General features: G+C 53.9%; 1 protein-coding gene across 4 annotated transcripts in view; it reads left to right on the forward strand.

Moving 5' to 3' along the window:
- PTPRU (protein tyrosine phosphatase receptor type U) overlaps positions 1-10,217 on the forward strand; it is a 57,211-nt gene extending 46,994 nt beyond the window's left edge. For all 4 annotated transcript variants that reach the window (XM_063177532.1, XM_063177533.1, XM_063177534.1 and 1 more), the window contains 4 exons: positions 1,575-1,700; positions 4,000-4,157; positions 5,246-5,381; positions 7,545-10,217. In XM_063177532.1, coding sequence (XP_063033602.1) covers positions 1,575-1,700; positions 4,000-4,157; positions 5,246-5,381; positions 7,545-7,607 — 483 coding nt within the window. In that variant the 3' untranslated portion in view covers positions 7,608-10,217. The remainder of the gene's footprint in view (positions 1-1,574; positions 1,701-3,999; positions 4,158-5,245; positions 5,382-7,544) is intronic.
- Positions 10,218-27,058: the final 16,841 nt, after the last annotated feature.

Here is a 27,058-nt window from a genome sequence, read left to right on the forward strand (position 1 = left end):
CTCAGAAATTCCTCCTTTGCAAGGGGACACGGGTCTGTATGCAGCACTCAGGATTTGTCCCCTGTAAGCACAGGGCTGGCCAGTTGGAGCCAAAGAGGTGTTGAGAAGTAGCTCAGCCTGGGTGCATGGTGTTGGTGTTGCACTGCTATAGCGTTGGCATAGTGTTGGCATTGGTGTAGGGTTGGCTTTGAGTTGGTGTTGCATTGATGGTGACGTTGCATTGGTGTTGAGAGTTGGCATTGGCTTGGAGTTGGCGTTGGCATTAAATTGGCATTGGCGTTCCATTGGTGTTGAAGTTGCATTGGTGTTGCATTGCTGGTGACGTTCCATTGGTGTTGATGTTGCATTGGTGATGATATTGCCTTGGTGTTGCATTGGTGTTGATGGTGCATTGGTAATGGTGTTGCATTGCTCTGGTGTTGGTGTTGATGTTGCCTTGGCTTTGAGTTGGGGTTGGTGTTCCATTGGTGTTGCCATTGCTCCAACAGGTCCATGTTCCCCAAGCTGGAGGCAGTTCTGCAGGTGGGGTCTCACCTGAGCAGGGCAGAGGGACAGAATCCCTCTGCTATTTTTCCTCATTACTCAGCCCTGCCTCTCTCTCGCTGTCTGTTCTTCAGGGGTGTCTGGGTTACAATATTTAGCTGGATCATAAATGTTTACTGGTATTAGACCAACAGGTAATAAATCAACCTTTCCAGCAGGCAGCTCTGAAAGGTGACTTTGAGGGTACAGCCCTCACTTGAACTACGCCTTGCCAAGGGAAGTTTTAATATCCAAATTATAGTTCTGAGTCTGGAAGGCTCAGAGATCTCAGAGATTTATAGCCCCTATTAATAACCAATTATTCCTGAGACACGTTTGCCGTGCAGTTGGGCCCAGGCCATGACTGACCTGCATTGCTAAATGCCCTGTGAAAGTGTGGTGACAAACATCGTATATTTTGTGTCGGTGCTGGTTTCCCAGCTGTCACACTGTGAAAACAATCTCACCCATGCTCCAGGGACTGAGCCATCCATCAGTGCCATGATGGACACAGGGAGGGGAGTTGCTCCCCAGAGATGCAGGCTGGGATTGCTTTGGCTTAGTGGGATGTCCTGGCCATGGGATGAGGAGCACTGACATCCCACGTTGCTGTCACTGCTGGTGGCAGAGTGGCTCCTAAAACCAGCAGGGCTGGAGAGCCAGCTGGGAGCAGCCCAGCCCTGCTCTGTTGTTGTGCAGGCTCAGCTCTGTGCTGGAACTGGGGCACAGCCCATCCTGCATCCTCCTGGAACAGCAGTGTCCATTCCAGGCTGTGTCAGCTGTTGTGCAGTATGAGGGGGCTCTGAGGGGGCTGGGTGCTGGGGGTGGACCTGACCTTTCATCTCTGACCCCTCAATAAGCTGGGAGATCCTCCAGCCATTGATGTTCTGAGTGAGAAATGGCATTGTGGTCCAGCACTCCACCCTGGGGCCACCCCGTGCCAGCAGCCCCCAGGGTCCAGCACCAGCCCTGCCTTCACTGGTGTCTCTTGCTGCCCCTGCCTGTGTCCCAGCCCACATTTCAGTCCTGATGAGCTGTGCTTCTCTCCACAGCCCTGCCTGCAGTACTGGCCCGAGCCAGGGCTGCAGCACTACGGCCCCATGGAGGTGGAATACATCTCAGGGGTGGCGGATGAGGACATCGTGTCCCGGCTCTTCCGAGTGCAGAACATCACACGGGTGAGCTGCTTTATAAGAGTTACAGAATCCCAGGATGCTTTGGGTTGGAAGGGAACTTGAACACCATGTTGTTCCTACCATGGGCAGAGACACCTTCCCCTATCCTAGGTTGCTCCAAGCCCCATCCATCCTGGCCCTGGACACTTCCAGGGATCCAGAGGCAGCCACAGCTTCTCTGGGCAACCTGTGCCAGGGCTTGGCAACTCTTTTGGTGGAGAAATTTTCCCCTAATACCCCATCTAAACTTCCCATGATGCAGCTTGAGGCTGTCTTCTCTTTTTTAATCCCTTGTTACCTCGGAGAAGAGGCTGACCCCACCGGGCTTCAACATTTCAGGGAGTTGTTGAGAGCAGTAGGATCTTTCCTGACTGCTGGGGTCTCCAGCCTAACTCTCCTCCTGCAGAGAGGAACTTGTAAAATTGCCATTGCTCCATCCAACCTTTCTGAAGTTCGCAGGTCCTTGAAAGGTGTTAGAAAACTGCTGGAAGACCTTTCTCCTCCTGCCTGAAGCTCCATCTCTGCCCTGCCACACACACAGCACAGGATGGGCACTCCCCACGTGGGCACGGCACCTCCCCTGGTATCAGCAGAGCCCTTTCCCTGCAGGATGAGAAGATCCATGCAGATTTTTACCCTTTGTCAGTGTTGCATGGCTGGTTAAGCTTGTCTTGAAAGAAGAGAAATGCAGGGCAGCAGGGAAAGGATGCAGAGCTGTACACAGAAAGAAGCAGCTGATTTACCTGTAAATGCCAGCTGGGAGGAGATGGCATCCCTGATGTCTTTAAACTCCTAATGGTTGCCAAGAGGCTGAGGCCAGTGCCCCAGTGAAGGTCACTTGGCAGATGGGAATTAGGGAGCTTGGAAAGGAATGTGTGGCTTGGCTGACAGCCCAGCTGGGAAGGTGCTTGGGCAGGGTGGCTGGGGCCAGAGGAGATAAATCCTGATTATCTGAACTCTTAACACAAAGAGGGTTTTGGTTCACAAGAGAGCATCTGGCATTTCCTGGGTGTCAGCACAAAATCCTACACCAAATATGCTCAGCTCTCAGGTGGTAGGATATACTCTGGGCTAAATTAAAATGCAGTGTGATGGAAATCTCTGGATCGACGAGGAGATTCCTCCAGGGAGCAGATTGCTGGAGCAGGGCTGGGAAATGCATGGAGCCACTTTGTGCCAAGCCTTGCTGGAATGGAGATGGGCACTGGGGGTGTCACAAGTGCTCCAGAGCTTTCACCTCACTTAAAGCAGATCCCAAAACTTTCCTTCCCAGGCTGTCAAAGGAGTTTTCTTCTGTTTTAACTCCATTTATTTGTTTCCTCTTCCTCCTCTGCTTTCCTGGCTTCCAGCTGGAAGCAAAAACTGGAGCCTAGGGTGGTGAGGCTATCACAGGCACATCACCAGCTCACATCAGAGCTCCCTGAAAGGTTCAGGAAAGCTCCCAGAAAGGTTCAGAAAAGCCCCTTTTGGAAATGTGCAGGTTAGAGTGGGCACCAAATGCCCACCAACTCCCCCACGGGAGCACCTGGTCCTGCTGGTGGAGAAGGTCTGGTGCTTATCCCACTCAGCAGCCACCTGAAACTGCGTGGATGGAGCCTCCAGAGCTGAGTGTCCCCCATCTGTGCCTGACCCCCCATCTGTGCCTGACCCCCCCTTTCTCTCCACGTGCTCCCCACACATGAGCTGTGAGCCCCAGGTTGTGTTTGGGGGGCTGACCGTGGTCTCATCCCGTCCTGTACGTGGGATGCTCTGAGTGCTCCTGAGCAGGAGTCCCACATCTGTCCAGTCAGAGCCTGCTGAGCTCTGTGCATGTAATCCTCCTCCTGGATCCAGCTAACCAGATTAGCTTCCCAAACTAACCAGATTACCAGGTATTAAGCTCCCGCCTCCGTGGCAGCCTCTCAGCAGCCCCCTGGTTTACAGCGAGCACAACAGAACTATGTGCCATGGATCTTGGGCATGCAAAGGAGAAGGTGTGATGGAGAAGCCTCGAGGAGGCTCAGGGGCCTGGGAGCAGGTTTTGGGAGATAAGAGAGAGCCCAAGATACTGTCAGGTCAAATAAACCATGACAGTGGAGTTCTCCTGGGTCGTATGGGCTGGTGGAATGAGTGTGAGCTGGCGGTCAGGGCTGAACAATCCACGTTAAAGCAGCAGGAAAGGGTTTTCCTCTCTGCCTCTACTGTCCATGTGTGGCAAACCCCTCTTTCCCCCCATCAAATATCTCCTGCCCTCTGTCAGATCTCCAGTGGAGGCAAATGAGGGCAGCCCATGGGTTGCAGCTGATGAGTTTTACTTTTCCAGTTGCAGGAGGGGCACCTGATGGTCCGGCATTTCCAGTACCTGCGCTGGTCAGCCTATCGAGACACCCCGGACTCCAAGAAGTCCTTCCTGCACCTCCTGGCCCAGGTGGAGAGGTGGCAGAAGGAAAGTGGTGATGGCAGGACTGTGGTGCACTGCTTGTGAGTGTCAGCTGGGGAGGGGCAGGCTCTGCCCAGGGAGAGATGCCTCCAGATTCCATGTCCACAGCACTGTCTGGAGATCCTTACAAAGCCCTCACTGGGGTGACTTTGTCCCCAGATGGGGCTGCCTCTGCCACAACGTGTGTTTTGGGTCACCTCCTCCATGAGATGGATGCTCAGCAGGGGTGACACCAACCTGCCCTTTGTGCTGGTCCCCCACCCTTGGCAGAGGTCCCAGCCCTGTCCCCACATCCTCTGTGTGTAACAGAGCACCGAAGGGACGTGGCAGGAGCTGTGCCACTCCCACCACTTGCTGCTCGTTGTGAGGGGGACAGAGAACCATAGAGTGATTTCCTGGGAAGGGACCATAAAGCTCATCTTGTTCCAGTGGGAGGGACACCTCAGGTTGCTCCAAGCCCTGTCCACCCTTGTCCTCCCAGTGGGATTGGCTCATGAGCACCATGTGTGTTCCCCTCAGATGGGACCCAGCACCTTCACAGATGGGAAAAGACAGCAGTGAAGCCTTTAATCAAAAACTAATTACAGCCTTGTCCATCTTCGTTAGCTGAAGGATAATTTGAGAACATGCTTTATAAAGCTCTGGCATAGTGTTCTCTCTTCCTCTCCCATGTTCCCATTGCTGTCAGGCTGCAGGTGTGGTGGTGTGGGAGCAGGGGTTCAGCTCAGGATCTGGGGAGGTTCCCAGTGCCCTGTGTGGATGGTGGGTCAGTTCCTCCAAGCAGCAGCAGCACCGTGTCACCAGCCCAGGGTCACCCTGCGCAGGGCAGGAGGGACATGGCAGCTTCCCCAAGGTCACGAGGAGCTGATCCATGGCAGGGCTGGGACCTGAGCCCAAATGTCCAAGATCCAGCCTTGGTAATCCAAAAGGGTGTTTTCATGCTCTTGTGAGGGTTGGAGGGCAGGATCATTGTCCTGCCACCCCATGGGGCAGGTTCAAGTACAGCCCCTGCTCTGGGACATCCCCTGGGATGCAGGGTCGGATAGAGAAAGGGAGACTTGGAAGGGAGCAGGAAGGTGCTCTGATGCCACCTGATTGTCACCCCTGACACGTGTGTTTGTCCCACCAGGAACGGAGGTGGCCGGAGTGGCACCTTCTGTGCCTCCACCATGATCCTGGAGATGATCAAGTGTCACAACATGGCAGATGTTTTCTTTGCTGCCAAGACCCTCCGCAACTACAAACCAAATATGGTGGAGACCTTGGTAAGCACCACATCCTCCCTGTCCACCCTGGCTTCTGGTCTTGGCATGGAGGAGAGATGCTGGGGATGCTCACCTCCCCAAATGCTGCCTTTTCCACCCCAAATCCTGATCAGCATCATGGGCATCCCCACGGCAGCACTGTGCTGGGGTGGGCTGGGAAGTGAGGCAGCTCCTCAAAGCAGCCTTGGGCTCGTCTTCATCCTGCTGTGCCAGCACAGCCTTGGAGTCAGTGCTGGGATTGTTGGAAATCCTCCCCAGGAGCTGTAAGGCAGGGTCACATTAACCCACGGGATGTAACTGTGGTGCTTTGGAAGGTTTGTGGCATTGGGAGCAGCGCTGGTGTGGAGTGAGAGAAATTCCTGTCAGAAATATGAAAGGGAATGAGCAGCGCTTGGAGTGAAATAAATGGATGCACAAGCTGCTGGGAGCAGGAATGGAGTGATGTGTCCTGGGAGGAGGCTGGAGCTGGCAGCAGGTCAGGGCAAAAAGCCCCTGCCCTAATTCAGGCCCTGATGATGGAACAGGGGAGGGAGCGGCACTTTTCTGTCCCCGTGGTGGAGGGATCCAGGTGCCTCATGATGTTTTAAAAGCAAGTCAGCTGGAAATGTTTACCCTGTTTAGATTATAAAATCCCTAAGTTGCAAAATGAAATGGTTTTGAGGAGGGGATGTGATTTGCATTAGGAATTAAAAGCAGAGGAGAAGGAGAGGGAGGGGAGAGGGGAGCAGGGGGACGGATGCAGATAATGGAAAGATGATGTGACAAGCATGAAGCCACCAGACCCATTGGGCTAAATTGCAAGGGTATTAAGAAAAGGTAACATTTCCCATCAGGACACAAGCCTCCTCCCGCCTCAAATGAACCTGAACTGGCTATTCTGGGAATCTCAATCTCCCAGAGTCACCGGGAGGCTGGATCCATGCCTGGTGTAAGGAGCTGAGCCCAGCAGCGAGCACTTCCTGCTGCCTGCACCCCTTCCCCCTGTGTTTGCCCGGGGGTTATTTTTATATGATGATAAATGGAAACAATCCCTTTCCTTAATCCAAAAAGCATTATGTGCTTTTAATCTGGGCTGCCGCAGCCTCCTTGCTTTGAAGTCCCTCTCCCCCTCTGCCTGCTCCCACCTGGGATCCCGTGGGGGATAACAGGATTTTTGTGCCACTGCTCAGGCTGCAATCCCCATCCTGCGGCCAGGATCTGGGGAGAGAAGCTCTGCCCTCTCCCTCCCTGCTCTCACACCCACCTGATGTCCCAGTGCCTGTAGCAGCACCAAAATCCTGATTTGTTTGGGATTTGCTCTCCTGGGATGGGCACTGCCACGGTCAGAGCTCTCCTGAGGATTTTGTGCTGTCAGTTGTCCGAGGGTGGGAGAGCATGGGAACAGGTCCACAGGGATGGATGAGCCACAAGCCCCAGTTCAGGGATTTTTGTTTCAAAACCAGGAGTCAGCCACTCTGGGCTTTCCCTTTGTGCAGCTGACGGGGAGTGAAGCGTGGGAGGATGCTGACACCATCCTTGGATGTCTCACGAAAGATGGGAGAAGGAGCCTGGTCCTGCTGGGCAAGAGAATTTATGATAAAGGAATGTCCTGGCAGCCAGGACAGGCTATCTCCATCCGCTCCAACCATGGATATTTGCCTGGGTGCTCTCCCCTTTTCCGGCCTCTGCTGAACTCAGAAACAAAAACTCCTTGATTTCCTACCTAAGGTTTTGTTGTGGACACCTCTGACCCCAGACTCCATTGTTCCCACGTCTCTTCCATCATTTGACTGACACATGTCAGTCACTGAGGTGATTAAGTTGCTGAGCCCCCAGTGCTGGTTGTACCTGGGATGGTGAATAAAGGTATTTTCACAATAAAGGGGATGTTGCAGTTCTGGTTCCTCCCTTGGGGCAGGTGATGGTGCTGTGTGTCCCCAAAATGCTGTGTTTCAGTGTGTGTGGAGCTGTTGGATCTGGGGCACCATGCCCCTGCCCCAGTGTGGGTGTTGTTTGCCAGGAGTGGAGTTTTCCTGGCTGTGGCTTCAGCAGAACTGTCAGGGGGCCCTGGGAGGCTGGCAGGTGTTTCCTGAGGGCTGGTGACATGTGTTTCTCCTTTCTCCTCACAACTTTGGGAAACAGCTCCCTCCGGATCCTAACACCCTCTCTCCTCTCTCTGAACAGGAGCAGTACCACTTCTGCTACGACATAGCACTGGAATACCTGGAGTCCCTGGAGAGCAGATAGCACCTGGCCACGAGAGGGGCACCAGGGCTCGTGCAGGGCCGTGCCAGACGCGCTTCCCAGCTGGGCACTGTGTCCCTGCTCAGGGAGACAGCCAAGGACCCTCCAGGAAACAAAAGGACATGGAGATGTGGTGGCCACTCTCCATCTTCATCCTCCGCTCTCCATCTTCCCTCCCTGCCCTGGGTGGATCCCCCAGCTCAGCCGGTTCCTTGGAGTCGCAGCCTGGCCTTGGTGCTGCTGGCTCTCTGCAGCTGCTGGAGAGGAGGCCAGGGAGGGGAGGAAGGGGAGGCCACGAGGAGCTGAGGCTGTTTCCCATCACAGAAGGATGGACACTGGGAGATGTTGCTCTTTTGTGTGTGGTACTGGAGCTGCTCCTCGAGGAGCCCCGAGGCTGCTGGGGGTTTTCCCTCGGTGGGGCTCACTCTGAGCCGGAGCAAAGCCCCCCCAGGAGCTCTGAGTTTCTGCCCCTAGGCCCCATGAGTTTGATCCTCTGTTAGTTCTGTGAGTTCTGACCCTTTGTGTATCCAGCCCTGGACAGACAGGGATGAGGATGGGGGCACTGGCCATGCAATGTCCCTCTGCAGGGACTGACCTGGACCCTCCTGGTGCTTTTGCAAAGTGTTGGAGGGGATGGTTCCCCAGCATCTCCACACCTTCCTCTCCATCTGTAGCAGTGAATTCTTCCTGTGATGTCTCACTGACCCATGGGTCTGTTTTTAACCCTGCCTTTGTGCATCACTGCATTTGAAGCAAAATCCTCAAAATTCGGGTCCATCCCAAATACTTCCTGGGTGCCACCCCTGGGCAGTAGCTGGGCCTGGTGGGGCAGCAGGATTGATTTTGGGCTGAGCTGTGCCAAAGCCATGGCTGTGTGTTGGGGCTGCACAGGGGAAGGTCCCCACACTCCTGTGCCACCGGGGCTGGTGGCTGAAGGTACCTGGGGTGTTTTAGCTCCATCCTGCTGCAGGCGGGTGTGAAATGGCACTTTTTCCATCTGATGTTGTGGTAATTCCAGAGATTCTGCTCTCAGCCTGGTTGTAATAAAATAAATGGCCTTGGGAAGGTGCATCCCAAGGGATCCAGGTGTGGGAACTGAGGGGAGGCTGGTTCTGTCCTGAGGGCCAGGCTGAGCCCTTCACCATCACTTCTGGGGAGAATGGAGCAGAGCAGGTGAGAAACTCCTCCAGGTGCTGGAGTTTTCATGTGGGCAGCCCTGTCCTTCATCCATCTGCCCCCTTCACCCCCATCTGTGTTCCCTCCTCCAGCCATGCTTGCCCAGGGCAGGGGCAGCTTCCCTGCCCTGCCTGCCTGGGGCTGCCCAGCCTTGCCCAGGCAATCAGGAAGGCTGCACAGCTCAAATGGCTGGAGGAGCAAACCCAGGAGTTGTCCCAAGGGTTGAAGAGAGCAGGAAGAGCCATCCCTGCCCTCTCTGCCCTTGGACAATGTGCCACTGCTGTGGTGATGGGGATTTCAGCACCACCCGGACCCTTGGTTCTGCCACCTCCTCCCTGAGGAATTCACAGTCTGACAATAACTTATGCCAAGGGCTATATGACATCATTCCTTCCTTCTTGCTATCCCTGCTGTCTCATCTGCAGTGTGCCCATTCTGTCTTGTCACCAAAAGGTCTTTTTTACCCCCAAATGGTCCAGTAAAACCAGTACCTGACTACACCAGTACTCACACTGGGATAAATCTTTTCCCAGTCCCCATCTCTCCATAGACCTGCCTGTGCTGTCCTAGGGAAGGTGCTGCATGCTGGGTGCAGAAATTGATTGGTTTTGTATGAAAATGGCTGAGCTGAGCCTCCAAAATCCCTGGGAACAGGATGGGATGCTCTGGGGGCTGTCCAGCAATGCTGCTGCCTAGGCTACATCCTGCCTGTGGTCCAGAGGCAGGGAGCATCCCACAGGGCTCTGCAGGTAAAGTATTGCCAGAAAGAGGAAAAGGAGGAGGGGTGAAACCCCACTTAGTCCTACAGAGACTGGAGGAGTTGTATATATATTTTAAAATCAAGAGTTTTCCCTTTTTATTTTATTTTGATACCTCCTTGCTTGGTGTCTCTGGGTTTTTAGGGCATCTCTGGTGAAGGGCAGATTTTGAAATCCAAGTGCTATAAAACCCAGCCCATCTCCAACTCCTACTGACATGCTCCTCTGACATGAGGCAAGGACATCTTGTACATAGAAATCTATATATAGAAATCTATATATAAAAATATAAATACTGTTCTTAAGATGGATAATGTTTATTGGTATTACAGATTGGAGTGGTGCTTTTTTTTAAATAAAAACAAAACAAAAAAAAAAAGGAAAAAATTAAAACCCAAGAAAAACACCAAATTGGAACAATTTTGTCTATATGCAGTCAAAGTGATCCTAAAAGCTGGCAGCATCCCAGACCTGGTGCCAAAGGGACTTGGGACCATGAGGCAGCTCCACCATGGACGAGGATGGAGCATTGGGACCGAGGGAGGGACGTGTCTGATGTGGATTGTACGACACACATCCAGCTGTTGTTAATGGTTTTTTTATTATTTTGTTATTATATTATTTTTGGCTTTCTTTCCTTTTAAGAAAATTAATTGCATAAATAAATGTTCCAAATTTGTGATGGCCTCTGGAGTTCTTTCCTGGCTCTGAGCTGGGAGCTGTGATGTGGGGAGCCCTGAGGTGCAGAAAAAGCCTCTGCCTCAGCTCTATCTTTTAAAGGGCATTTTTGGGAATAGATTTGCAGGGCCAGGTTCCTGCAAAGCCCCCATGGATCAGAGGAGATGGGGTTGCCTTGTGCTTCCAGAGCTGTGCTTGGTGCCCTCCTGGAGGTCACAGCCACCCTGGCTGCCCACAGCTCCTGCTGGAAGAGGTGCTGTGGAGCAAAAAGAGCACCAGAGCATTTCCCAGCTGGAAAATGAAATCTTGTTGTAAGAAGAGCCTTCAGGAAAAGTTCCTGCATTGTCTTCAGTGATTTATTTATTACGAAGCAGCCTTCAGTTAAATGTGTTGTGATATGAAACACTTCCAGTAACACTTGAGTCTTAATTTAATGGAGACCAAGGAAAAAAACCTAATTGACTTGTCAGGATTGTTTTGCATCTTTAATTAAGGCTCGTGAAGGAAGCAGTAATTACACTTTACTGATAAATAATAAAAATGGGGATCATGCAAATCAAAAGCAAGCCCTGCCCTTGGGAAGGGCTCTGGGTGTGTGGGTGCAGCCCTGGCAGGGTGTCCCTGGGGCTCAGCTCTGTGTGCCCAGGGCTGTCCTGGAGGGCAGGGTGGGCTCAGGCTGGTCTGAAAAGAGAGACAGAGCTGCTCCCAGCAGGATCCGAGAATTGTGGCTGGTGAAGGTAAAAATGGGAGCAGTTCTGTGGGGACAAGGGTGGTGGCCACTGAGTTTGGTAATTCCAGGTTCTCTGTGGCCCCAGGAGCTCAGGGGTGTGGGTGGCATCAGTGTCCTTCCTTACTTCGTTCCTGCGTCTTTTGGAAGAGGCATGGACAGCCCAGAGAGCCAACAGGGCCCCAGAGCCAGGACAGGAGCAGAAGTTCAGGTGCTCATCCTGTGGAGATGTCCTTCTGTCCCACCCTGGATTCATCAGTGTCCTGTTGGTTGGTGAGTGACCTGTTGGGGGTAGCTCGGGATGGGATGGCATGGGATGGGATAGGGTGGGACCCCTGTCCCTGTTTTGCAGAGCCAGGAGAGCTTGGCATGGGCATGGCTTGAGGCACTCAGGTCCTGCTGCTGCTCTGCCAGGCCTGGATGGATCAGAGGCACTTAAAAGGAGCACTTTGCATGTCAATAACCCATCCAAATACGTGTCCAGTGTCCAACTCTTGGCAATTGCTTGCCAGCTCAATGCCTCCTTTGTGCTGTTATCTGCAGCACACATGCCTGGTAGAGCTGGTAATAATTTCCCTAAGCTAATGTCATGGTATTGTTGGAGGTGACCTGGGTATTCTCATTCCATCCACAGGCTCTTTCCCTAATCCTGGCTGACAGACAGCGCTGGAAGTGTTGGGCAGTTCAGCTCCAGCCCAGGGGTGTCAGCAGTTGGCACAGAGGTGGCAGGTGGGGTCCGCTGTGCCAGCCCTCTCCACCTGCCCCGAGGGGCTGCTGTTCCCAGAGGATGCTCAGCTTTGTCCTGACTGCCCCCACCGTGGCCATCCTGCCCCTGGAGAGCCCCAAAACCTCTGCAGGACAGGGGGAATGCTGTCAGGAGGGTGCCCAGAGCTCACCCAGCCCGGTGCAGAGGGCCAGGCCCGGGGCTGTCAGGGAATGGTGGACAAGGACTCCTCTTCCTCTCTTCCTACAGGAGAAGCCAGACCCTTCCCAGGGTGGGGGTCCCATATGGAGCCCCCATCCCTGTCCCTCCAAGCAGCTCATGGCACTTCAGCCCTCTAAAGGTTGGGCTTGTTCCTTTTGATGTGGCATGTTGGAAGCTGCCTCGAGCCAAGGGGCAGGCCAGAGGCAGGGCTGAGGGAGGCTGTGTGAACCCTCCTGACTGACCTGGCAGATGAATTCATTAAAATGAAGCCAAATTCAACATGCCCATTTATCACCTGGGATGTCCCTGCAAGGCCAAGAGCTGCTGTGGCTCAGGCTGGGCTCATCCTCACCTCATCCTCATCCTCTGACCCTGAACTGCAGAGCCCTGTGGGGCTGCCCACGCCTGCCTGGATGGAACGGGACAAACCCAGAGCAGCTGGCCCTGGGGGTTGGAATGGGACAAACCCAGCCCAGCTGGCCCTGGGTGTTGGAACGGGACAAACCCAGCCCAGCTGGGGCTGGAACAGGACAAACCCAGCCCAGCTGGCCCTGGGGGTTGGAATGGGACAAACCCAGCCCAGCTGGGGCTGGAACAGGACAAACCCAGCCCACTGCTGGCCCTGGGGCTGGAATGGGACAAACCCTGCCACGGGCCCATCCCTCCTTGCTGGGTTTGTTTTTGGGGCCAGGCGTGGGCAGGGCTGGTGGGCGGGATGATCCTGTTCCCATGGGCAGCCCAGGGCTCCTCATCCTCAGCGGGCACAGGGAGCAGAGGCTGCAGAGCCCCAGGCAGGGATGTGCCCACATCCCCAAGCCATGATCCCATGGCACAGAGAATTCCCACCTCTCCAATGCTCCAAGTCCTGTAGGAGAATTTGTTTAAGCAGCTTTAACTGGGCTGTAATCTCTATGCTGCTCATGTCACCTCTAAATGTTCCATCCAAAGACTCAATGGGAAGAATTTGTATTTTGAAATAAATATTTCCTCACGGTGTGCAAAATATCTAATCATGTATTTATCCTTAAGTACTTCCAAAAGTCAACATAATTATTCCAGTCCCATTAAGTTTAATTTGCAGTAAATTATGCATTTAGCTTTAAGTTGAGGTTGTTGGTTAGAGTCAAGATAAAGCTCTTGCTATTTATAAAGCAGTATTTCAGCACGGATACAAAACACAAATGCTTGGACAAGAAAATCCTGCTCTGGAAGTTTGGGGAGAATTTCAAATAGGGAGGTTAACAAAAATATCTGTAGAGTGTCTAATCACAGATGTGTGAGCACACTCAGTCAACTAAAATGAACTCCAGAACAGCTCCTGGAGGGCTGGGCTGCCAAAACAATTTTCCTCTAGCTAAAAACTTTGATTTTTTTTTTTCCAGGACATGGTTTGGAAAAACAAATTAATCATCTAACTTTCCTCTGTGTGTCATGTCTTCGAGGTTCACAGGACAGGGAAGGTGTTCCTGCTGGAAGAGTGGAACAGCTTTAACCTGTGATTTTCCTGTGGTTGTAGGTGTCTCTGCAGATTAACAGCAGCAGGGAATTATCTCCCCCTTCCTGAGCAGCCTTGTGGTCCACAGGGGATCTCTGATGGACACGATGGGAGCTCAGTCAGCCCTTCCACATTAATGGCTCTGCACCCAGGTCTCCATGTGCCAGACCCTCTGCATTTCAGGGCCAATGGCCAAGTTATAATTTTTTTACGCTCCCAGGAGGTGAAGAAAGTGATGGGAGGACTTCCAACCCCAGAGAAACTGTGTTGGTGGAGCCAGTGGACTGAGCAATGCCCCTTGGAGTTTCTTGGCCTCTCTGACCCACTGGTGGGCTGGAGGATGGTCCTGCAGGTAAGGCAAGAGTGGATTTGCCAGCAGCTCCTTGTGCACGTTCTGGAGATCTCTCAGTGCTGCACCTCTCCCTTCCCAAACCCAGCCTGACTTTCCCTGAGCTGCAGTGCTTGGGCTGCTCCCCTGCATGTGGCATCCTGGGGAAAGGCTGAGGGCAGCCTCTGTGCTGGGCAGAGCATCTGCCAGCACTCCCTGCCACCCTGGGGATGATGATGCTGCATCTCCCTTCCCAAAGGGATGGTGTTTCAAACAGCACAAAAAGGGAATACGGGGCAGCTCATCTCCCCCTGCTCCACGGGACACCCGATGAGGTTTCAAGGGGAATTGGCTGACTCTGCATCTCCAGGATTTCTGTTTTTACAAAATCAAATTCATTAGAAATGTCTGGCTGGGAGCTAGGTCCCATAGCCTGATTTTTTCCTCAGGATTTACACCAAGGAGTGTCCAGGTCATGGCAGGGAGGCTGGATGGCTGTGGGAAGGGCTCGGATGGGGAAGTTGTCCCTGAGGATGTGCTGGTGGCTCTGCAGACCCCTGGGAATTCACTGGTTCTGGCAGTGGAGGCTGTTGGGGTGGGATTCAGAAAATTTTTGCTCCTAGGAAGGATTAGAAAGTGTGAGAGCTTTTTCTATGTAGGCCTGGACTGACATCCTGATGTACATACACCCCAACTTCCCTGGATCTCCCTTCCACCTCCCCTGCAGCTCACTCTGTGGAGGTGGAAGAGCACCAGGGGGTCAGCAGGAGCCTCCTCTGAAACAGGTACTTAAGCACTGAAATGTAGAAACTTTTCCAGAATCATTTCACAGCAAATTTCACACCTTGATTTGGTTTGGGTTTGGTTTGTACTTTTTTCCTTTTTTTTAATTTTATTTTAACTTTTTTTTAAAGGAGGACATATTTTAGCCTGTCAGAATTTTCTCCTGACTTGCCGCTAGAGACCAAACCCTCCTGGGCATCTCTCCAAGCACCCCTCCTGAGCCAGCCCCTGGTCCTGTCCCTACAGCTGTCATGGGATCTCCAGCCAAGCTCCAGAGATGCTGCCTGAGCCCAGTAATCCATGTGCTGCCCTGCCAGAGCAAACGGGGACCCTGGGAATGTGCTTGTGCAGGAGAGCAGGGCCATGGCCCCTTCCAGGGACGTGCTTTAGCGGTGGGTTTGGCAGTGCCAGGTTCATGGCTGGACTTGATGATCTTGGAATCCTAAATCATGGAGTGGTTTGGGTTGGAAGGACCTCAAAGCCCATTCAGTGCCACTCCTGCCATGGCAGGGACACTGTCCCAGGCTGCTCCCAGCCCCAGTATGTTGTTATTATATTTCTAGAGTGCCATACCTTCTGGGTGGTTTTCTCACAAGCAGCTCTTCACAGCACTGTTGTTCCTGCTGCTTCACCAGGGCTCCTCCAAGGCTCTCCCTGACCAGCCAACCCACCCCCTTTTATCCCAGTTATCTTCATTAGCCACAGCTGCCACCCAATTATACGATATATAGATTTTACTGAGACTCATAGGCCACTTATACAATACATAGGTTTTACTATGGCTCAAAGGCCACCTATACAATACATATAAGATTCAATGGCCACCTATACCCATGTCCAGCCTAGCCTTGGGCACTGCCAGGGATCCAGGGTGGGATGGATCCCACAGCTGCTCTGGGCACCCTGTTCCCCCTTTACTTACAGGACTTTTCCAGCCTGAATATCTCTGTGGTTCCATGGCTGTGATTCCCAGCTCCCCAGAGCTGTTTGCAGGCACAGCCCCTGCCCCTGCCCCACGGTGCTGCAGGGAACCAGGGCCAGGAGGAGGCTGGGGAAGCCAAGAGGAACTGCTGCATCCATGGCCATGAAACATCCAGGAGTTCCACAGCGAGGGGCTGCAGGGCATCTCCAGACCGGGGCAATGCCAAGGTATGAACTTCCCATCAAATCATGACCCCCATTTTGCTTTCTCTTTCCTGGGAGCTCTCAGAGGCCATTAAAGGAAGCAGGAGATGTTTGCAAGGTTAAGAGACTCGGTGTCTCAAATCACCAGAAGGTCTGCAGTAATTTACAGCTGCAGGCAGCCAGTGCTCTTCTTGGGGGGAAGGGAAATGCAATTTAAGAGAACACAAATAAATAAGAAGCCGCAGCAGCCAACACTCTCTGATTTAATCCCAGCCCACGAGAAAGATTTATTCTGTTATCTGACAGTTTGATCACTCCAGGAATCCCATAGGTCAACCCATATCTACTGTTATTATCTCTGGGCTGTTTCCACCAAGATGCACAGGGAAGATTTGTTAAAGAAATGAACCGAGAAGGGCATTGATAGGAGGGTAATGGATGGACCCCCAGGGACCCCTGTCCTGGAGGGAACTCCAGATGCTGCTCCATGGCCTGGGTGGGCTGGGGATGGACAGGAGCCCCTGGGCTCCCTCAGAACTGCAGAGCTGGAGATCCCAGCTGGTCATCCTGGGTTAGAACTGCAGAGCTGGAGATCCCAGCTGAGCATCCTGGGTTAGAGCTGGAGATCCCAGCTGGTCATCCTGGGTTAGAACTGCAGAGATGGAGATCCCAGTTGGTCATCCTGGGTTAGAACTGCAGAGCTGGAGATCCCAGTTGGTCATCCTGGGTTAGAGCTGGAGATCCCAGCTGAGCATCCTGAGTTAGAACTGCAGAGCTGAAGATCCCAGCTGGTCATCCTGGGTTAGAGCTGGAGATCCCAGCTGGTCATCCTGGGTTAGAACTGCAGAGATGGAGATCCCAGCTGGTCATCCTGGGTTAGAGCTGGAGATCCCAGCTGGTCATCCTGGGTTAGAACTGCAGAGCTGGAGATCCCAGCTGGTCATCCTGGGGTCAGGACTGCAGAGCTGAAGATCCCAGTTGTTCATCTCAGAGGCTGCTGTGTGGAGTTGCTCTGGGAGGAACTGGAGGACCTTTCCATTGGGAAAAGCCTTGTGAGATACCAGTGTTAAGGGGCTGGAATTCCTGGGGCCATGCACGCGCTGCTGGGAGGGTTTGCTGCTCTCGATGCCTCTTGCCTTGATGCCAGAAAAGGCTCAGTGGGAAGAATCCCTTTAAAACCCCAGGGAAGAAAATGTGCAGGCTGGAAGCCTGGGGTGCACCTGCCCCCTGACTCCCACCCTGTGGCTCTCCCTTTCACCCTTCCCAAAGCTCCTGTCCCCTCTCTTCCACCTCTCTGGGAGGAGCCACCACAAACACCCTCTGTGGCACTTCTTTGCCCGTCTGGATTATTTCTGCAGATTAACCCTTTCTCAGCCCTTCCCCACTGCTTCCCTCACTAATAATTCTCCAGTGCAGCGTGTGCCTTTTGCTGTCTGGGCTGCCTGGGAATGGCACCAGGAGCCGCGGGAAGCTCTCCCACGCAGCCAGGCACGTAGCCACAGAGACATATGCAGGGGGAAGTGCAGCCTGTTCCAGCAAACAGCCCGAGTGCAGGGACACAAACACACACAAATAAACAGGTTCACACCCCCAGTGCGCCTCAAACGCATCCACACAGGCAGATGCTTTAGCGGGGCTGGCTGGAGCCACTCAGAGTCACAAAAACGCAGGAGGAAGGACAGAATTCCCCCTTCCCTGCTCCCACAGCAAGAGAAAATGCAAGGCTGGGACACAAATACCTTGAACTGCCTGCATTGGCTGCCCTGGTGCCAGACCATTTGGCAAAGGTCCCTCTTGGTTTGAGTTTCTCTGCTGAAATCAAATCTTGCCAAGCTCCAGAAGCTGCGGTTGTTTGCAAACCTGTCCTTGCCCAATTTCATGCCTTTCACAGGTTTTTTCACTTGGAGAAAGGCTGGCCTGAGGCTGCACAATGGTGGGCAGGAAACTGCTGGCCCGGGAGAGCGTGTGGGATGGGTAGATGGAAGCCTAATTAGTGGCGTTGCTTTAATTGAGCACAGGAAGGGGTTGGAGATTGCATTTTCTGTGGGAAAATGTTGTTTTCCTTTTGATCCAAGGTTTCTCCAGCATTAACTAAATACTGCTGATAGCCTGGCTGGGCTCTGTGCCCCATGCCAAGAGGGGAAGGTGTTTGACTTGGCTCCAAAAGGAGAGATTTTGCAAGGAAAAGTGAGCCAGGGTCTTTCCCCTGGGATGATACCCAGGGTGGGAGCAGAGGGGCTTGGACACTGCCCGCTGGGAGCTGGGGTATGCTTCAGCTGTGGGTGCTCTGGGACCCCAAAATGTCAAGTTTCATAGGTAAAAGAGAAAAAATTCTGAATGTGCCTGCGAAGGAAGGAGCAAAGCTCAGAAAAGATCAGGCCGGTGCTTTTAATTTTTATGTTTTCATTCTGTAATTCTAAATGTTTCCCCCTGAGGAGCTCACAGAGCTCTGTGTTGACATTGGCTCTGTGGGCAAGAGGGAGGTTTGTGTCAGACCTCAAAGCATTTTTTAATCAAAATAAAAAGTAGCATCAAAAGGGGAATAACAGAACCCTGTGAGTGTTGAAACCTGATGTTTCCTGGTCCTTCCCCCACCTCCCAAACCCAAACAGGTTTAGCAGAGCTTGGAGAGCATTGCCAAGGGAGCTCTGTGGGCTGACCCCAGGGCCTGTGCACAGATCCCTCCTGAGCCCTGTTGTGGTGTGCTGTAATGTCCCATTTTGGCCTTCCAGGTCATTCCCCCAGGTGTGCCCATGCCTCTCTCCCTTCCCCCTTGCCCCCATGCTGAGTGAGTCCTGTCAATCAGACTTAACATTCCAGCAAGGCGTCGTGTGGTTGGTCAAGTTCAAAGGATGCCCCTATGCCCAGGGGTCATTGGCCTGTCTGGGTGTCATCTTCCCCTGAGACCCTGCCCCTCTCACCTGGTTGGTGGCTCACCTGTACCTCCCCTCCCCCTGTCCCTGAGCTTAAAAGGTGATCAGACCATGCGGCCGGGATTCTGTTGGAGCAGTTGCTCACGTTCAGACCTCTGTAACCATGGAATAAACCTCTGGACATTAAACCCTCCAGCAGAATCCTCTCCTTTTTCTCTTCACCATCGCCTGAAGCCATTCCTCCTGAGGTAAACAGGGTTCCTAACAAGCCTGGACTTGTTCAGTGCCCAGCTGCAATCTCCAGCAAGCCAAGGTATCTCTGGGGTGATACACCGCAGTTGCTGCCTTTGGCCCAGCAGCGAGGGTCAGACTGGCCCAGGCACAATCTAACTGGGAATATTGGGAGCCTTTTTCCAATAAGCCCAGCATGTCCCACCCAGTGCCAGGGCTGCTGCAGCCCCCAGCCCAGGGGGCCCTGACCCAGCCGGGGCTGCAGAAACCTGGGAGGAGGGGAGGCTTGGATGGCACTGCTGCCTCCATGGTTGGACATTAAAGACTTTTCCAGCCAAAATCCTTCTGTGCTCTTCCCTCTGGGTGGGACAAGCCGTGCTGGCTGTGCCTCATCTCCTGCTGTTTGCACCCAGGGGAGCAGCCCCTGCCAGGCTCTGCTGCTCCTGCTCTGGCTCTGGCTCTGGCTGTGCCTCTGGCTCTGGCTGTGCCCGTGGCTGTGGCTGTGGCTCTGGCTGTGGCTGAGCTCAGGGGCCCTGGCCAGGAGCTGGCAGTGTCACTGGGGTGTCACAATCAGCCAGCACTGACCTGCAGCCCTTTCTCCTTGCAGGTGATGCCACGGCAGAGCCTGTGCCAGGGCAGGCAGGGGTGCTGCTCAGGGCCACCCTGCAGGGCAGGGAATGCAGCTGTGCCCCAGGCCAGGCCAGGCAGGGCTCAGGGGGCTCCAAGGGCTCTGCTCAGGGCAGCAGCAGGGACGCTCTGCTTGGGGCTGAGCTGAGTTTCTCCATTTAATTTCCCCTCCTGACGTTTCCATCCTCACCTCTCAGGCTCTCTGTGGGGCACCTTGCTGCCTGTGAGCTGCACTTCACGCAGTCCTGAGCTCAGCAGAAGGAAAAGGACTGACTCCCCAAAGTTCTGAGTGAACCCTGGCAGAGGGTTCAGCTTTTCCAGATCCTGGAGCTGGCTGGGCTCCCCTGGGGCATGGCCCTGCTCACTGCTCCCAGCATCCCTGGATGTGCCAAGGGATGCCACCCCCTGGCACAAAACCTGGGGGCCCCAAACCCTGGTTAGGTGTTCCCAGACCCTCAGGATAAAGGGCAGGTGTCAGCTCAGGAGCAAAATTTGCCTGGAGCGTGGGGCTGTGCTTTGGCTCTGTCCTTGGGGCTGTGTCACCTGGGGAGGGGACAGTGTGGGGCTGTGCCAGCAGCAGGGAAACAGCCCAGGTGCTCACCCAGAGCCAGGACTTGGTGCCCAACACTTTAAGAGAGTCCAAGGAATTAAAATTTTTCCAAAAATTGTGCTCAAGGCTCAGGCTGTTCCCGTGTGGGAGCGTTCTGCTGATGCCAAGGAGCAGCTTGGCAGGGATGGACCTGTGTGCCCTGCCCGGGGTGGGCAGCATCAGCTCCCCCCAGGTCAGCCTCTGTCCTGCTGCACTTGGGGCTGCTCTGGCCAGGAAATGTCTCCAGTTCCACTTCCAAACTGTCCTGGGGCTTTTGCAGAGGTGGCTGTGCCAGGAGGATGGCCTGGACAGTGGAAAATCCAATCCCTCAGACTTCCTTGGCCCTTCCATTTCTCCTGTGCCAACAATGCCCACATCACACGCCCAGCAGGGCTGGGGCAGGGTTAGAACAGGGCTGGAGCAGGGCTGGGGTAGGGTTGGAGCAGGGTTGGGGCAGGGTTAGAACAAGGCTGGGGCAGGATTAGAGCAGGATTGGGGCAGGGTTAGAGCAGGATTGGGGCAGGGTTAGAATAGCGTTGGAGCAGGGCTGGGGCAGGATTGGGGCAGGGTTAGAACAGGGCTGGGGCAGGGTTAGAACAGGGCTGGGGCAGGATTGGGGCAGGGTTAGAACAGGGCTGGGGCAGGGTTAGAACAGCGTTGGAGCAGGGCTCTGTGTGCTGGCATCGGAACCGAGGCACAGGGGGGACGACAGAAGGGCTTAATGAGGGTTTGAAAGAAACATCTTGTAAACTTTGGAGCAAAGGAGCTGCAGTTTGATTTGAACATGTTTGCTTGGCAGGGGCTGCCCGGACCCCTGCTGCCGCTGCTGCTTTCACTGGTGCTAATTAGGCAGATTTCCATCCTGCCAGTCACAGGCGAGGCCCAGCAGGGCCAGCATCCCCTGCCAGCGCCTGAGGGGTCCCTGTGTCCCCTGCCAGCCCTGGCTGGAGGTGTCTCACAGCCTGGGGACAGCTCCGGTGGCAGCTGGGCGCCCGGGATGGTGACACAGGGGCCCTGGCTGGGTGCCTGCCGGGGCAAAGCACTGGGGGTGCTGATGGACGATGCTGCCAAAGCCCTGGGACCATCCCCAGGCAGCCAGAGACCCTGCCTTGCCCAGAGCACCCTGAGGCTTTGATGGCCCAGGACAGGAGCACTCAGAGACCTCTGCAAGTTTGGGACTAATCCCACTCACACAAGACGTAACAATGGTCACAAGGATCTTCAGGGTGAGAGAGAGATGAGAATGTTGACTTCATGTTCAGAAGGCTTGATTTATTATTTTATGATGTATATATTACATTATAACTATACTGAAAAGAAATAGAAAGGAAAAGTTCTCAGAAGCTAGCTAAGCTAAGAATAGAATAGAATGAATAACAAAGATCTGTGTCCCGGCAGAGAGCGAGAGCAGCTCTGCCGTGAGTGGTCAGTAAATCCAAACATCCACAGGAGACCAATCACGGATCCACCTGTTGCATTCCACAGCAGCAGATAACCATTGTTTACATTTGCTGCTGAGGCCACAGCTTCTCAGAAGGGGGAAAAATCCTAAAGAAAGGATTTTTTGCAAAAGATGTGTGTGACACACGGGACTGATCCCACAGGCACTTTCCCTTCCACTGCCACCATCTGCCTCTTCTAAAGCTTGGTAGATATTTCCTCTCCCCTTCCCTCCTCCTCCTTTTAGGCAAACCCCTGCAATAACTCAAACATCTGCAATAACACCTCCCCTCACCTCACACTTTCCATTTTCTTTTGCCCTGGCCCAGCTCCACTGCCAGGGTGGCTGTTTGGGGACAGTGGAGGGAAGTGGCACTGCCACACCTGTCCCAAAGCTGTTGTGGCCCTTTTGCAGGCTGTTCCCTGGTGTCCCAGCAGTGCACAGGTGGGGTGGCCAGGGTAATCCATCCATTGCTTTAATGTTTGTGGGGAGACAGGTCCCTCTTAATCCATGAGGGTGTCATTAAAAGGAAAAATGTTTGGTTCCGGGGCCTCACTGGCCTTTCTGAACTACATAAAATGTAATCAGCAGCTCCCTTGGGGTTTTAACCCTTTTTTGATGCACAGCTCTGTATCCACAGAAGTGGCAGCAGACCTAGAGGGAAGGGCCTGATAAAGAAATCAGGCAGGAATAGCCCAAAAGTGGTGTCTGAGTGCCTTTGGTGGATGTGCTGCTGCTGTGATGGAGCAGGTGAGGGCCTCACAAGATACTTTGGGATCTGCAGGCAAAATGTCGGTATTGAAGCCAACATTGCTCATGTCCAAAGCCTGGAGATGGCATGGCCTCCTCACTTTGGGCTCTCTCTGGGACACCCAGGTTCTCCAAGCTGGAGACAGCCCAGCCCACAGTGGCACATGGGGTTTGGAGAGGCTCCATCCAAGCAGCCCCCGCAGCCCCTGCCAGAGCCCTGTGGGCACACGGGCACAGGCTGGGGACACTCTGCTCCCACCCAGCCCTGCATCCCTGGGACTGTCACCACTGCCTCCCTTTGGCACCCTGGCATCAGCAGCAGGGCTGGCTCAGGGCTTTGTTCCCATGGGCATGGCAAACTCCAGAAACAAGGTGTGAGCCCAGGGATGCTGCATTTCCAGCCTGCCTGGTGCTCCTGCAGGCACAGCGCTCTGCTGTGGGGCTTTTCTTGTCTCCTGAGATGATGAGCTCTGCAGAACTCCTCTGAGGGGTGCAAAGGGAGCACTCAGCCACGGGAACCTGCTGCAGGAACCAAGTCCTGACAGTGAGTGAGGGTCTGGCTGGCTGAAGCACCCCCTTTACATCCATACAGGCAGAGCAGTCCCCCAAGGAGCTTGGTGCAGGTTGTGCACCTCTAGTGTGAGTTAAACTGGAATTAGAGAGCTGCAATCTGGCTCTGCTGGAGTAAGGTCTGGAGTCCAGGTTTGACAGCAAGGCCACAGCCAGACGCAGAACCTGCAGTAAGAGCCACAACCTCACAGAATCTTTTAGGCTGGAAAATCTCTCTGAGATCGAGTCCAACAGTTCCAAACTCATCACTGACCTGGCCTCAAGTGCCACATCCACATGGCTTTTAAATCCCTCCCAAGTTCATTAATGCACAAGTTCTTCCCAAAGCAAAGATCTTCCCCAGGCAGACTTTTAGGAGTGCTGGGGGTAGGACAGTCAGGATGGACAGAGAGCAGAGATCTCTGCAGCCAGGGCTGGAACTTGTGGTTTATTGCAAAGGGCCTGGGTGCAGGGCCCTGCTGGGAGCTGCCAGCCACAGCTCAGAGCAGGCTGAGAGAAGAGAGGGGGAGAGAGGGTGAGAGGGCGAGAGAGTAAAAGGAGGATAAGAGAGTAAGAGAGTGAGGTTCCCGTTACAATACCATAAATCTTCTTCTCTGTTGAATATTCTCATTCTCACTAACCAATCCAGTCCAAGATACAAATCCTACAGCATTTCCATACAGCCTATAAGAATCATTACATTCCCACACTGGGTTACATTTTAAACCCTAAAAACTCCTCTTTGGCCCCTTCTGCCAAGCTGGCAGGGTCTGCTCTGAGCCTTGGGCCTGTCTGCAAGCAGAGGGGATTGTTTGATCCAAAGGGGATCACCTTCAGCTGGCCATGCCATTGTTTTCCAGTTGTTCAGTAACTGAGGGATCTCAAAGCTTGCTTTCATTTCAATCTCGCTTATAGTTTCCATACTCTCAAAATCTTTTGCCAAGCAATCATATTTATAAGGTTTCCTGTTTCATCTTCCCCGTGCAGACTCTTTTGGCAGCCTGGCCGTGTCTGTGGCAGCTCAGGGGATGCTCATGAGTGAAGTGTGTCGTTGTCAGCAGTGACGATGACTCGGACAGTGGAGCTTATAGGGATGAAACCACGGTGGTCGACTTCTAGCAGGTGAAAGTGTCCTAAGGGTAAATCTGTAGTGGGGATTATGTAGAAGTCCAATGTCAGGTCTTTGAGATCAGTGTATTGGTAGGGTCAGTACCATTGGTGACCGATGGCTTTTAGGGTCAGATCAGGTTCGTTGATGTTGTCTGTCATGTAGAGGATTTGTAAGGACAGTAGGGCGAGCATGACCAGCACTGTGGCTCGGAGGATCGTTGAGATGAGGTCGATTTCTTGTGCATCAGCTGTACTTGATGACAGTTTTTCTGTAAGTATCTGGATTAATAGGTAGAGGACTCGGCTGCAGATTGCCAGTGCAACCATTAGGGTGGGGTCATGGAATCCTATCAGTTCTTCTATGATAGGCAAGGAAGCATCTTGGAAGTTTAGTTGTGAGTGGCTGGCCATGTTTAGGTAGAGATGTGCTGGGTTTTCACCTGCAATTTAGCCCAGGCTGGCCCTGTCCCACGCAGGGACAGGGTGGGACACTCTGGCCTGGCTCTGCTCTGCTCCCGGGGCGCTGGCAGCGCTTGGAGCTCCACCTATTGCTGCTCATCGGCTGTGGGGGGACTCGGGTAAAACGGGCATTTATGGAACTCCTCACACGTGTGAGCAGGAACTCGGAGTAAATCGGGAGTCACTTGCTTTTCCCAGTAATGCAGGGAAGATGAACGCTGTGGAGAGTGACTGCTGGCTTTTGGGCACAGCTTTTGCTGCTCGGGCTGAACTCCCATTTGCAGCCAGGGTTTTCCCAGTCCCAGCAGCAGCTTCATTCCCGTCCCGGGTGCTGTGCCCCCTCAGCTGTCACAGGGCCCATCCCGTCACGTTCGGGACAGTCGGGCCGGGAGCTGCTCCCTGGGCTCGGCTCTCCCCCAGCTCCTGCAGAAACCCCCTTGGCAGCGGGAAGGATGCACCAAAGGCCTGAGCCTGCCGGGCCTCCAGGGCTGCTCCTGCGTGCTCTGGGGAGCCCCGAGCCCGGCACAGCCTCATCCCCTTCCCCGAGAGCCGCAGGGCAGCTCCTCTGCATCCCCGAGCGCCTCGCTCCCCACCGAGAGCGCTTAATTACCTTTAATTACCCCTGACTTGGCTTTAAGCGCTCCCCAATAACACATCCTGATTAGGGAAGGAGGAACACATCCTGCCAGCGCTGCAACACCCTGAACTTTCCTTCCCCGGGTTCAGTTTTCAGGCGGAATTCGGTGGCTCTGTGTCTGTGCTGGCAGCCCGTGGTCACTGGGAGCATCTCCCCAGGGCAGGCACAGCCTCCAGAGGCTGGAGAGGAGATGGAGATGCATTATCCAGCGTTCTGCAGCCGGCTGGGACAGCTGTCCTGGTACTGTCTCTCCTGAGCTCCATCCTGCCCAGACCCCTTCTAGACCCTTCTGCCCTCTCTGTCACCCCTGTGGTTTTTCTCTTTTTTCTCCATACATTGATATAACGGGGTGAAATTAAACTGCCTCAGGAAGGAAAAAAATTCTAATGGCAAAATCTGTTTGACCATGGAATAATCTTCCAGGGGAAATGTGGGAGCTTTATTACTTCAGTCATTTACAGCTGGGCTGGGCAGAAACACTGGGAAAGAAAATAAAGGGGGAAATGCTGTAGATGCAAGAGTGCCTGTGTTTGAGGGCTTTTGGACTGGGAGATGTCTGACCCTGTGTATCCTGAGATGCCGGGGCACGCTCAGAGGTGGGAAATGTACTGTTAACGAGGGGTTGCTCTGTGATAAGGAGGTGAGATTTCTCATAGCCCCAGGTATCACAGTGTTTAAAGGAATCCCAGCTGCCTGCCCCTGCCAGCTCACCTGTGGGTTGCCCAGCTCGGTATCCAGCCTTTATTGTTATGGAAAATCGACACTTAGGAATTGAAGGCTGATTTTAGCTGCTGACTTTTATTGCTGATATAAAATACGATCTCTCCTCTCCTCGGGCTGTGCAAACACAGCTCCTGCAGGGCCCCTGAGGGGCGCTGGGCTGGGCTGGGCTGGGCTGGGCTGGCAGGGCTGGGTTTAGCCGGGCTGGGCTGGGCTGTGTTTAGCAGGGCTGGGCTGGGTTTAGCAGGGCTGGGCTGGGCTGGGCTGGGTTTAGCAGGGCTGGGCTGGCAGGGCTGGCAGGGCTGGGTTTAGCAGGGCTGGGCTGGGCTGGGCTGGGTTTAGCAGGGCTGGGCTGGGCTGGGCTGGGCTGGGTTGGGTTTAGCAGGGCTGGGCTGGGCTGGGCTGGGCTGGGTTTAGCAGGGCTGGGCTGGGCTGGGCTGGGCTGGGCTGGGCTGGGCTGGCAGGGCTGGGTTTAGCAGGGCAGGGCTGGGTTTAGCAGGGCTGGGCTGGGCTGGGTTTAGCAGGGCTGGGTTTAGCAGGGCAGGGCTGGGCTGGGTTGGGTTTAGCAGGGCTGGGCTGGGCTGGGTTGGGTTTAGCAGGGCTGGGCTGGGCTGGGTTGGGTTTAGCAGGGCTGGGCTGGGCCGGGCTGGGTTTAGCAGGGCTGCACCCCTTGTGCCGTTGTTAGGGGAGATCAGAGATGAGTTCCTGCTCCCAGAACTATCCAGTGCTGGCCGCCTCCATCCCGCAGGAATCATTCCCTCCTGCTCCTTCCCCTCCCTGCGGGCTCAGGGGCGGCTCAGGGGCTGCTCCCTCCCCAAATGCTTTGGGATTGTCCGAGGTGGACATGCACAGGCAGGCACGGGCAAGCAAACCCTCGCAGCCCCTCTGCAGAGCCTTTCCCTTGGTTTTGTTGGCTCAAGGCAGCACAGGAGGGATTCAGACCACCTGAGGAATCTCCTGCTGCACCCCATGGAAATATGATTATATGTCAAATGCTATTGGCTGGGAAGTCTTTCCCAGGAGCTTCGGTGTGATGGCCAAAGGAGGACAAACATCTCCTTCAGCCTCTCCTTTTGATTGTTTTGGGTGATTCTGTACAGGGCAGCCCCATTTCCCTCCAGATCCTCTGTGCAGAGGGCAGGGACTGGGTCTGACTCCTCTCTGCTCCTCCCAGAGCAGCTGGAAAGGCAATTGCTGCTCTTGAGTGGAGGAAACCAGAGAAAATAATATGAAATATTCCTGTGCCACAAATGTTTTATTTTGAGGAGCAGCAATAACCTGGCAGCCCCAAATGAAGTATTGAATTTTAAGAGAGATGCAAACACATACAAATGAAAAATGTCTCTGATCATAAAGAAAGCATTTGCTAAAATTAAAATGGAATGCATTACTGTCCAGGCTGGAGACAGAAATGTCAGCAGAACTGTGGAAGGGGAGGCTGACTCCTTAAGTGACCAGATGCAGCTATTGTTT

This window comes from Melospiza melodia, chromosome 27 (genome assembly GCF_035770615.1).
Source record: "Melospiza melodia melodia isolate bMelMel2 chromosome 27, bMelMel2.pri, whole genome shotgun sequence".
NCBI lineage: Eukaryota > Metazoa > Chordata > Aves > Passeriformes > Passerellidae > Melospiza > Melospiza melodia.